This window comes from Ochotona curzoniae, unplaced genomic scaffold (assembly GCF_017591425.1).
Source record: "Ochotona curzoniae isolate NIBS_2020 unplaced genomic scaffold, NIBS_Ocur_1.0 scaffold_3835, whole genome shotgun sequence".
Classification (NCBI taxonomy): Eukaryota; Metazoa; Chordata; class Mammalia; order Lagomorpha; family Ochotonidae; genus Ochotona; species Ochotona curzoniae.
The window spans coordinates 35,222,846-35,235,010 of record NW_024467114.1 but is presented as its reverse complement, the minus strand read 5'-3'; the positions used below and the strand labels follow the sequence as shown (position 1 = coordinate 35,235,010).

The window sequence follows — 12,165 nt, the reverse complement described above, 5'->3', positions numbered from 1 at the left end:
TCAAAGTCATTGCAAAGTGCACAGCTCAGTATGGGGCATAATTGATCCCATCATTAGTTTTAACTTTGTAATTCAGTATGTAAATGTAACCCGAGATTCATCTCAGTAGGAGCAGGATATAAATAAAAGAAGATGATTACGATGATAAAATTTTATCTTTATATTGTATTTATGAGCTTCTTGCATCATCACAGATTGAGCTATGAGTTTTTCAATATAGGTGAAACTAAACTGGTGTTTTGTCAGTCTTGGTCGTGAGTTTAAGTTAAAGTGATGAAGTAGAGTATAACTACTTCCCTTTCTCCTTACCAGTTCAACTTGCAACATTCACTGTATAGAAAAATATTATACATTAAGAAATAACATGTCCTGTTGCAAATAAAAAGAGCCACACTGCTTTTTTTCAGTTTCGAACTGAAAACTGTCCTACTTGAGGGCCTGAGTTGTATTAATTTCTATAACAAATGTACAATAGAATCATTAGTCCATTAGTCTTGGCCTCAATGCCAAGTGACCGAAGGTTGGCACAGGAGGCCACTGAATGCTCAAGATGCCCAGTCCCTGGGTCTCTGCCTCCAGCACTCCTTCACCCCAAGAGTTCCCCCAAATTTGCTACTGATAGGAAAGGGGGCACTAACATCTCTACAAACAGAGGTATTGGAGAGCTACCAGACCAAAGAGGAGATGGCAACAACACGACAGATTCAACCACATGTTTTTGGCATTTGAGCTCTTTGTGCAGCCAACAGAAAGACAGAGTCAGCCATGCAGTTGAGGGCTGACAAGAGTGTGTGAGGGGGATATTCTTCACACAGTGGGGTCAGGATTTCCAAAGTGTAAGTTCTTGCCTTGAAAGCCAAATGGGTTCTCCAGTTGTTGCCACTCTGACCACATCCCTGAGTTTTGTTTGGGCAACTCTGAGCCATCCCTGCAGAAAAGCAATCATGTAGCAGGGATTGTGAGAGAATCAGTGAAACCAGATAACATTGTGCAAAAAGATTCTATCCAAGAGGTCGGTATTCACCAGCAACATACAGGGATGCTTATGTTTTAGACTGCAGTGAGGCAGCTGGGAAGCACTTTGTGTCATCTGTCAGAGGTGTGGAAGCTGAGGGTACCACATTGGCTGCATCGATCCACTGTGGCTGTGTGTCACGTGTTCCCTGTAGTCGTCAGAGTCTAGAGAATTCTCAGGATCTACCAAGCAGGCCTGTGAACATCCTCTTTGCTGTGAACCGGAGACAGAGCAGCCACCCATCTCCGTGTTTGAGCATCATCCCCAACAGCAAGGTGCTGAAGCTTGTCACAGCGACAAGATGCGGAAAGACCCTCCTCAGCATCAATAAGATATGGAATGGAGACCAGCTGTTCTAAGGACAAGCAGCAAAAAACCCAAACCTCTGAACCCTCATCCAGAAGAGAAACAGAAACGAAGTACACATTGATGAACGTGCCTACAAAGAGGAAAAAAAAAAAAAAGAAAATAACAAATGACAACAAAACAAAACCCTGCAGCACATGAGGGAAGAGGAATTGCCGAGTGTTACTGAGATTGTAGATACAAAGTTGAGCCCGTATTTGGCCAGTGCTTAAGCTACAGGTTAAGACACTTACATTGGAGTGACTAGGGTCAACGTCAAGGTCTGGCTCCTGATTGTTTTCTTCTCATGCGTATCCTGGGAGTGTTGGCTTAGGTAGCTGAGTCCCTGACATTCATGTGGGAAGCTTGGATTGAGTCCCTGTCATCCAGGTCAACTCAGCCATTGTAGTTGCCTGTACTCGGGATGAGAAGGAATGGAGAGGTACTCTCTCTTGCACACTGGTCCTATCTCATAAATAAATAAAACAAAGTTTTCTCTCCGTTTTCTTGGCATGTTTTAAAAGATAACCTTTAGACACACTCAAATCATCATTCTTTAAATGTATTGAGAAAGTTTGCTTTGTTGAAAGCAATGTAGCCTTTCAGCCAAGAATCTCATGTGACCTCACACCGCGTTTCCTGGAGGTGAATGAAATTCTTGGAAATCGTTTCAGAGCTCATGATACTTTCACTGGTACCTAATTTAGATCCAGATCTATGTTTATTGGAAGATGTTGTCTGAAATTAGATAGAAAAAGGAAGTGTGTAAGTACATGTGCCGACGCACTCACGGAGGAAGTTGAGCGAAGAGTGAGTGCATCATCAGAGAACACAGCAGAATACACAGTGAGAGAGGAAAAGATACACCAGATTTTCATAGGAATTGAAGGTATGAAAGAGACGGGAATTGCTGTTCCCAGGGAAAAAAAAATCGGTGGTGTGGCTAGAAGGAATGATTGTGGATTGAGACATTTGCTTGGACCTAACAAACCTAGTTTGTAATTTCAGGCTGCTTCCTAAATTCTGGCCTTTGCCCAAGAACAAACTTTTTATATGGCACCGGGCACTTCAACATTACGGATGGGAGTAAACTAATCCCATATGCTAACAAAAATTAATAATTTACAGTTTGAAATAAGCACTTTGATTTAGTCCACATAAAATCTATCATCCTCAGATTCTGGGAAGTCCTGCCTGATCTTGGATGGTTCATTTGACCAGGAGCAATGCTCAGCTCAGCACAGAATGCCAAGGACACGCTCCCGGCAGCAATGAACAGGTGTAAGCAGTGGGATCCTGAGAATGGCAGCCGGTAAGCGAGAGATGCCAGGGAGGAACAAGCCCCTGGATCCAAGGACTGAAATATAAAGCACCGAAAACGGAAGAGTGGGAGACAGTTTTTCGTTATTCTGCACAGACACAGCCTACTTCTATTTTTTTCAGTGCTTAGATTGACAAACGGAGGTAAAAGTGCATTCAAAAAAAAAAACAAAAACCTGTCTTTATATCTGTATCAAGACAAAGAAGTACAATGCTAAGAAGTACAAGGGACTGGCTGAAAAATGGATGTGAAGAAACCAGGTTTTTACCTTTGTGAAATTGTTTACACTCACTTGTTGATCTGACATAGATCTGTAGTATTAGTTGCAGGATCTTTGTTAACAAGTTTGAACTGTCCTATGTACTAGTAAGGAGAATGATGCATCTGCCGTTACAGTAAACCCTGTGGGTGTGGTACTACAGCCAGTGTTTTGCAAAGATGACAGCAAAATGTGTGTTGGGCAGTGACAGCTGGAGCAGGGTGCAGTCAGACCATTCCGCAGAGCCACGGAGGGCATTTCAGTCTTTCCTCTCGCAGTGGAAGTGGGGGGAGTGGAAACAATTCAAAAGGACTCATGTAGGGAATGGAAAGGACTTAGCCTGATCCCTGAGATGTAGATGGGATTTTAGATGGATGCATTCAAAGCCAGAGAATTGGTAAAAATAAGAGGCAGTGGATAGCGTGGTTTTCTCAAAGGGCTGACAACAGGTGCACACAGCCAAGGCGATGGCTATGCCCTAAGGGGGAATCTGAGTGTCCAAGACTCAGGTCTGGGGCTGATTTGTGAAGGAGATCTGAATTTAGGAACTTTGAGGTCGCATTTATTGTTACAGAACTCTCACAGGTTGCTGAAGAAGGCATATGATAACAAACTAGTATTTTCAGAAGAGGATTCTGGAGGTGGAACGCAGGCTGCATCATAGGAAAAGTACCTTCTGTTAAGGAGGTAAGCCAAAAGATTGCAACTCTAATCTAGTCAAGGGGTGCTAAGCGCTTGCACGAGGCTGCGAATGTGGAGGAAAAGCTCAGAAGGAAGAGAGGAGGGGAGGGGATGTCAAGGCTCGGTGGTGGGCTGCACATAAGATGAAGGTGCAAGACAAGGAAAAGGAAATTCACTTCTATTTCCAGTGGTTGGAAGACTGGAGACGCAGGGTCTGATGGAATGAGAGAGTTAAAGTAATAGCTATTTCTGAATATAAATCAACTTTGGTGAGTAAGAAGCAATCCCTCTGACTTGAAATTTTGTGGGATTCTGAACACATGATCCTAGATGTATCCAGGCCTTTCGGGTGATGTTCTGTCATGGCCCAGGCACCTGCTGATTCTTCTGAGGATGACAAAAAGAAGACAACACTATTCATAGAATACTCTCTGGGCAATGTCAGTTGGTTTTGTGCAACTATACAGCATTTCTTCAAGTTTTTAATTTTTTAAAAATATTATTTTTGTCATTATTTTAAAGACAGAATGACAAGGAGACATGGAGAGAAAAAAAGAGAGATCTTCCATTCGTTGGTTCACTCCCCAAATGACCACAATAGCCACACTGAGGCTAAGGTCAGCAGCCAGAAACTCAATGCAGGGCTCGCATGTGGGTGGCAGGAGCTTAAACGTCTGCCTTCCCAGGTGCGTTATCAGGAAGCTAACAGGAGCAGAACAGCCAGCAGGAGCTGTGATATGCAGTGTGCACACTGCAAACTGAAGCTTAACGTGCTGTGCCATAATCCAATACCACTATGAAATATTATGCCTGCTTTTGAAATTTTAAAGAGAAAACTATTGAGGTGTTCAGCCAGTAAATCTGCCAGCTTAAGATGTCCACATTGGAGTGACTGGATTCAAGCTCCAAGTCTGGATTCTTACTCCAGCTTTCTGCTAACATACATCCCTGAAAGGTAGCAGTCATGGCTCAAGCAGATGAGGTCCTGCTTTTTACTGAGAACCAAGCTACACATAAAGCTCTGGATTTTTCTCCCACCTACCCTATAACATGGGCATCAATAACTCCACTGGCCCAAAGTGGCTAAATGCATGTCTGAAGATGAGACAGCCATTGCATGGTAGACATCTTGTTAAGATGCTGATTGGTCAGCATGGAAGATGAAGGGTAGTGTCAAAAGTCCAATACACACGGAAATCACAGTGTTTGAAAACTCTGAAGCAAAATGGGGTTCATTCCATTTCTCTGCAATGGAACTCTCACAGAATCCACTCAATGGAGACCTTCTTCTTGCTGACACTGCATCCTCTTACCCCATCCCTCTCCTGATGGCTGCTGACTCATGGCTAGGCAAATGGCTCTCGCTGAGAAGTAGATGGACCCATGCAAGCAGGTTCAGTTGTATAGAGGTCATTGCTTGGGGGTATGTGGACTTTAATCAAAGCACATCCGCTTTGATTCACATTTGCATATAATGACTCAAGAAATACACTTTCAATAACCCAATTATAATGCTACTGAGTTCATATGCTCTGGTTAACTTAGGCAGAAATTCAATCAAGGAATAAATAGGTCCCACAGTTGATTAAAGTTAAAAATCAAGAATTACAAAGAGGCTGCCGTCACTTTAGAGATGCCAGTCTATTTCTCTAGAGGTGACATATTTTTGTTAATTGTGCAAGTCACCTTTCAATAGCTTAATGCTTGTGGGACCCCTGGAGATCCCGACTGACAGAAAGGAAGGCTGAGCTTGGCCAGAAACCTTGGAGCTGGGAGGGATGAGGAGGAAAAATGTGATTCCCCCCTCACTCCCCCTCCTGACTCTGCATTACCCCCCTGGGGCTCCCCAGTTCCCTTTCTTTCCCAGAACTTGGGATTTATTTCCTAGTTGGCTTTGAACTTTGGGATTTCACGATACTTCCAGTTTATGCTGGGTTCTGTCACAGCATCAACTAGATTGGCCTTCCTGTATTCTCTGATTTTTTGGTATGGGAATAAAGTGTTATGGACTTAGGCTTGAACTAGTGAGGGCATAAAACCTCTAGAAAGAATTTCAAACAATGCTAGGTGAAGTCCTCTTGCTTGTGAAAGAAGAGACCTCATTCCACGCAAGGACAGAGTGAGGGCCAAACAAACAAATCCCTATCCGGAGAGCTTCTGGATTAGAGGTAGGTTTGGGAGTCACTGAGAAGAGGAACCAAGCAAATGGAATTAACAGCATGAAATGGAACATAAAACAAGGATTGGAAGAATTTCAAGAGGGTTGGGTTATCAGTAAGAGACCAGTAACCATGGTAACGTGGAAGTGAGTGGTCTCAGGAGCATGGAAGGCAGGAGATGGACTTCAAGGAGAATCAAGGCAGAGAAGAGAGAAAGAAGCACTTGGAACACTCTAGAAGTTCCACACATTAACTATAAGAGAGGCAGAAGGCTTTTTTTTCTAACATGTTCAAGTTGATTATGCATTTAATATCACTAATTTTGTTTAAGAAATAAAGAAGAACTAAATTAGTAACAGTAAAACCTAAGACATTGTGTTTCAAATTGAGGAATGGGACAATAATCAGAAATAGGAATCATGCATAAATTTTGATGTCTTGTTTTGCATTTGTGTTAAGGCTAAAGCAAGCCTAGCACAGACACGCTGTGTGGATACAAAGAACAGGTTCCCAAGGATCTGAATCAGAAACAAGGCATGTTGGCAGTTAAACAGCAAAATAACCCTAGGTTTTAAACAGGAATAATTCTTCAAAAACGAATAACAAAAACGGAATAGTTGTGTTCTTGTTGACAGCTCAGAATTCTGCGATTGAGAAAAACGTGTATGATTTAAGTAAGCTAGACATTTCATTACATTGCACATATTATATTTTGGCCAAACATTTCAAAAGTAAAAGAAAGTCATAATTAAGAAATGTTCAAATGTGAATAGAGTTTAATTTAGCAGTAGCTAAACACACCAGAAAAAAAAATATGCTCACTTGGAAAAAAAAAGTTCTTTATTGTTTTTAAATGTAAGTCAAGATTTGATTTTCTCATTATTTTATGTGTAAACATGCTGTAAAAATTGTAAGATCTGGAGGGTACATTGAGAAATATATTTAATTTAACTGATTGGATGTTCCTTTTTGTTTTATTCACACCAAAGCAAGCATGTTATTGTAGCAAAAACGAAAGTGCTTCAACACTGTCATGGAAAAATAAAAGATGTCCAGTTCCACAAATGTCTTTATACTACGTTTATGGAATAATGCTGTTAAAAATGGTGCATTCTGATTAAACTCCAGATGTTACTCAAAATACCAGCAAATAACAATAGACTGTATTTGAGTAATTTCAAAGCACTTTTGACAACCATTCTAATCAATGGGGTCTCAAAGCTTCCCAACACACATTTATCTGCTTCTTAATTGCCAATACCATGTGCAATTCCCATGTGTCTCTATATTCCATGTCCTGCCATCTAGAATGCCCCATAGACTGCATTTTCAGAAGCTCCAAGGCCTATAATACGAACTCATTTCGTGGTCTACCTGACCACGAGGCTATGTGCATCACTCTTTATTGGTCTTAGTGGTTTGACTTTTTGGGTACATTCTGTGTACCCCAGAGCCCAATTTGAAAACTCTGATGCTGATGTGTCTCCGGAGTGACATGAGCCTTGAGACTTGGTTTTCTGGGCAGTCTCTGACTCTGGGAGTGTCAAGCTTATCCTGATGCTCAGGAAGACCTGGCAGAAGGGCAGGACAACGGGGATGTGGGAGACACAGCAGTCAAGGGGGATGGAGGCTGGGGTTTGTTTCCATTGCTACTCACTGTGATCTGGCACCAGACACAGTGCAGCCCTGTGAGGCCCTGGTAGCATTTGACGGTTTTGTGGCACTTGTCACATTTGGTTGGGCAGTTGCCTTCCACCCAGTAATGGTGCATGACCTAGAGGAGAAACACAGGCCAGGGTCAGCAGAAGGCGCCAACAATTGCCACCCTGGCTGAAAAAGCAGCAAAACCCCCTCCCCATCCCCCCACCCTGCCCCAACTCACATCTGTGTTCTTTTTGGACTTGACGTAGGTCTTGATGCAGGAAGGTGGTGCACGGGCCACACAGCGCTCATGAACAGTGTACTTGCAGACTGAAAGGAAACAGGTACACAGACTCAGAGCTAATCTGGGTCCTGATGGAAATTTTATGAGGAAAGAATGACATTAACAGAACCTCATTTCATATCCACTGCTCTCTAATCAATCCAATCAGCTACATCAAGGAAAAGTCCAAGCCGACTATTTCTAGCATGGAATACAAAAGGCCAATTAGTACAGGAAATATTAAGCATGTGAAAAACCCAAGTCTCCTCGATCATGGCTTAGCAGGAAATGCTTAATTAAATCAGTCCTCACTCAGATTTTTCACAATAATTCCCAGATGACAAAAATATTAAAGACAAATTGATGACGCCAAATGGCTTGGTGTCATTTGCTAGAAGAAAGAGATCTATATTTTATAAAGTGTAGACATGAGAGCAGCTGGTCGGCATGGGGACAGAAGCTCATGAGTTTATGTTGTTTTGTCTATTGATTTATCTGAGCCTGAAATGACTGATTGAGTCTTTTTGCAGGGGAGTAGATTTCATCGTACGTGCCCGGCCGTCAGTAGACATTCAGGATTTTGTTTCCATCGTGGCATTGTCCAAAATCTTAGTCACTTAGCACAAAGTAGATTGTGAGCAAAATGTAAGTTTACACGCAAGCGTTCATGTAGACATTTCTCATCATGTAGACAGACACATATGTTAGCCCAGGTGAATGTGTGCGTATCCATAACATTTTAAAAAGGTACTTCCAAGAGCTCACAGAAAATATGGTGCAAAAATAAACTGACCGGGGGACAGAAATTTGATATCCACATACATATTATTAAATATGCACTCTATATGAACTCCTTGGTAATGCTTGGTGTAAGAGGATTTCAGTTTTGAGCATAAAAACACACATGTGTTATTGTGGGTCATACAACCAAGTCTGATTTTTTTTTTTTGGCATCTTGATTTTCATACTTGGGGTATGAATACAACCAGCATCGTAACGAGGTGCAATCTTTGTAAACAAGACGCTGGCACAAATGAATAATTTATACAGTAACATTTAAAAGAAATGGAGTCATGTAGTGCTTTAAACGAAAAGAGAATCTAGCCACTGCTTGAGATTATACTGAAAATCTGAAATCTACCTCACATGGTTTGAGGAAAAGACTTTAAAACACGTTCACCTGTGAGATATCTTTCTGCATTGTGGAGGGAGCAAGCATAATATTCCATCTCTTCCATACTGAGCTATAACGTTAGGAGTACTGCATCCATCAGTCTAGTTAACAAAATTGTATAAGCACAATTTCTGCTCCTTATCACTTCCTTACAGTTACATGTTTCTGACTACTGCTAATGGGCTATGCTGTGAAAAAAAAATGTCTTCCCTTAAAAGTAAGAAACCACTGGAAAAATAAAACCACTTTCTTTGTACACACAGAATGTATTAGTATAACTTCTTCAAAGTGAAATTAGAAATTGTCCGCGAATGGGACCAGAAAATTTCATTAAAACATATTTCAATATTGAAGAAGGCACGTACACGTGGCATTAAACCACGGATTTTGAAGTCAAAGATTACATCTGAAGAAAACTAAGTCCCCAGACATACAATTAAAGGAGCTGCTAGGTTAAACATACTCTGGACATCATGTATTGCATGGAAGTCAGGGAAACAGATTAGCTTCAATGAAATGTACGCAGTCACAGAGATAGCAGGAAAGAGTGTGTGGTGAAGTGTATGCCTTTAATCCAGGGACTTCAAACTCACGAAGCTGAGAATACACGATCTACTGTGCTATAGATGGACATCCAGGAATTTTTGTCAGAAACTGAGGTTTCAGAATACTTCAGGGCTTTTATTAGCATACCATTACCTGCACAATTAAAAAGCTCTAGCTGGCAATGGTGCCTTCATGGAATCACATGAAATTTGCGAAGATAAGTGAAGTATAATTTTAGAAACGAGCGCATGTTTTGAGCCACCAATGCCTTGGATTCTAACATCCGTTGACAAAATCTTTTTTTTTATTATTAATTATATTGTATTATGTGACACAGTTTCATAGACTCTGGGATTCTCCCAACCCTTTCCCTCCCCCCATGGTGGGTTCCCCCACCTTGTTGCAGTATTACAGTTCAAATTCAGTCAAGATTCTTTCATTGCAAGCATATACCAAGCAAAGAGTCCAGCATCTAATTGTCCAGATACATTCAATGGTTTCTTGGGGAGATCATCTCTGGTCTGAAGGCAGAGCTGGCAGAATATCATCCTGATTAATTAAAAGCCCCAACTTAACATCAACAACAAGATGGTCCATGTAGTAGCATTCCAAACAACATGTTTGAAATGAGTTTTTATTCCCTGTGACTTTTTAATTTGAATGCAAATCTATTTTTAACGAATCAGTGTAACTGAAACAAACTTGAAGAAACATCCATTATAAGGACTCCTTGTGAATAAAGTTCCACAAAATTGTATATTGTTGCTGATGTTATGTTTGGGCTTGTAACTGACTGGGATTTTACTTTGTTGGCTCTAACTTTGGACCAGAGAGGGTCTCCCCAAGAAGCTGTTGAACTTATCTGGAAGATGAGATTCTAGACTCTGTGCTAGGTGTATGCTTACAGGGAAGGAATCTCAACTGAACTTGAACTGTGGATACGCAACAAGGTTGAGGAATCCACCATGAGGGGAGGATTGGGAGAGGATTGGGGGGGCGGGGATTCCAGTACCTAAAAAGCTGTATCACATAATGCAACATAATAAATTGGGGGAAAAAATGTGGCTAAAATAGAAAAAAAATGCCCCAAAACCAAACGCATACAAAATACAAATGTGGAATTCTCAAAACCATCCCGGAAGGAGAGAGAATCATGGAGAAACTCTCAAGGGGAAATAAAGGCCACGGACTGGAAGATGAACTTCCTTCATTCCCAAGGAAAGGGTTTGCCCAGCTGAGTGCTGGTGGCTTATACCACTGGAGGCAACAGAGAAATACACAACGCAGGTGCACGGAGGGCCTGTCTTCCACCTGTTCTTAGTTCCCAGGCCTCCACCTGTTCTTAGTTCCCAGGCCTCCACCTGCCAACCAGAACTCTCCCTCACGGCAGGCTGAGCAGCTGGGCGAGCGGAGGTACTCACAGGAACAGGAGAGGCCCTGCTTGCCCACGCCGATCAGCATATTCAGGCAGAGGTTGCAGTAGGCAGGTTTGTTGAAGTGTTTCAGTCGCCACACGTGCTGTCCGTCATCCTTCACGTTCTGCACGGGCGGGAGAGAAACAGATTTCACTTGGTGAGATAAACAGTGGAATATGTACGTGCCAGTAAAATTCAGAGCTGGACTGCAGCGTTTGAAGACAATCTGTTATTTCATCTCTGACTTTCTCCAAGATCGCCACGCAGTCTTTAGAGGGGAAAAAAAAAAAAAGACGCATGTGTGCGGGTGCAAGGAGGCACTGCTCGCAAACCTCGCTGCTATAGCCACCCAGGAATTCTCGTGCAATGTCAGTTATCAACAGCAAGGTCGCAGACACACGAGGACCTGCCAAGCAGACCACTACGTGGAATACTTCATCCTTAGCACCACACCATGGGCAAAAAAATGAGGCAAGACCGGAACAGTCTGAGAAATGAAATGGTGCCCCAGCTCGGTACTGGAAATATACCATGTCCAGGAGGGTGGTTAGGTGTCACTTAGGCTTGTGTATTCTGTACATGCAAAATAATATTTTTCTATGAGTCTAAATTATGCATTTTTAAGATGTGTGCTTTAAACCAACACTGAGAGACAGGTGTGAGCCCTAGGAAACAGGGAACTGAAGAAGTGAACTAGGCACTTGACCCAGGTATCCCATGCGGACAGCAAGGACACAATTCCTTGTGCTGTCACTGTGGCCTCAGGTGGCTCCACTAGCAGGGAACTGGAATGAGGGAGGGGTCAGGCACTGGAAGTGGGAACTCTGATGTGGGTGTCCTATGGCCAGACCCTTGTCCCAAAAGCAAGATACCCAGAGGGACCTGGATAATGTCCTCGTTTTATTTACCTCTCTTTTCTAACATTGGAATTAATCTTTCAGAAAGATGGTAAAATATGAAAGTATTAAAAGATGGTAAAAACAGAATTGCTATATTCAGTTCTTACAGTCGCCACGGTCAGTTGCCCCAACACTCACTTGAGATTTAATTGAATTCAGAATCTTATCATGACCATGTGTTCTTCTAAGCTAGAGTTCACAGTATCATAATAGCTCATGCGCTGATGATTATAGAATCACATCTGTGTTGTTCACGATTAAAATAAAATGGGATAATACAACACATTATGAACCTTTGGAATTCTTTATACAATCAAACTATTAAAGTTCTATATCATTACCTCCCTTAACATCAGTTAGTTACATTTATTCTTTGGAGTTGCTTGATTAAATTGTATCAAACTCAAGCAAATTTCTGACCTCATAT

At 41.9% G+C, this 12,165-nt stretch overlaps 1 protein-coding gene across 8 annotated transcripts in view; it reads right to left on the bottom strand.

The window, feature by feature from the left end:
• The window catches only part of DGKB (diacylglycerol kinase beta), a 566,350-nt gene that overhangs the window by 411,416 nt on the left and 142,769 nt on the right, over nt 1–12,165 (bottom strand). For all 8 annotated transcript variants that reach the window (XM_040964636.1, XM_040964637.1, XM_040964640.1 and 5 more), the window contains 3 exons: nt 10,846–10,963; nt 7,663–7,751; nt 7,438–7,554 (listed from right to left, as the gene is read on the bottom strand). In XM_040964636.1, the coding sequence (XP_040820570.1) occupies nt 7,438–7,554; nt 7,663–7,751; nt 10,846–10,963 (324 nt within the window). The remainder of the gene's footprint in view (nt 1–7,437; nt 7,555–7,662; nt 7,752–10,845; nt 10,964–12,165) is intronic.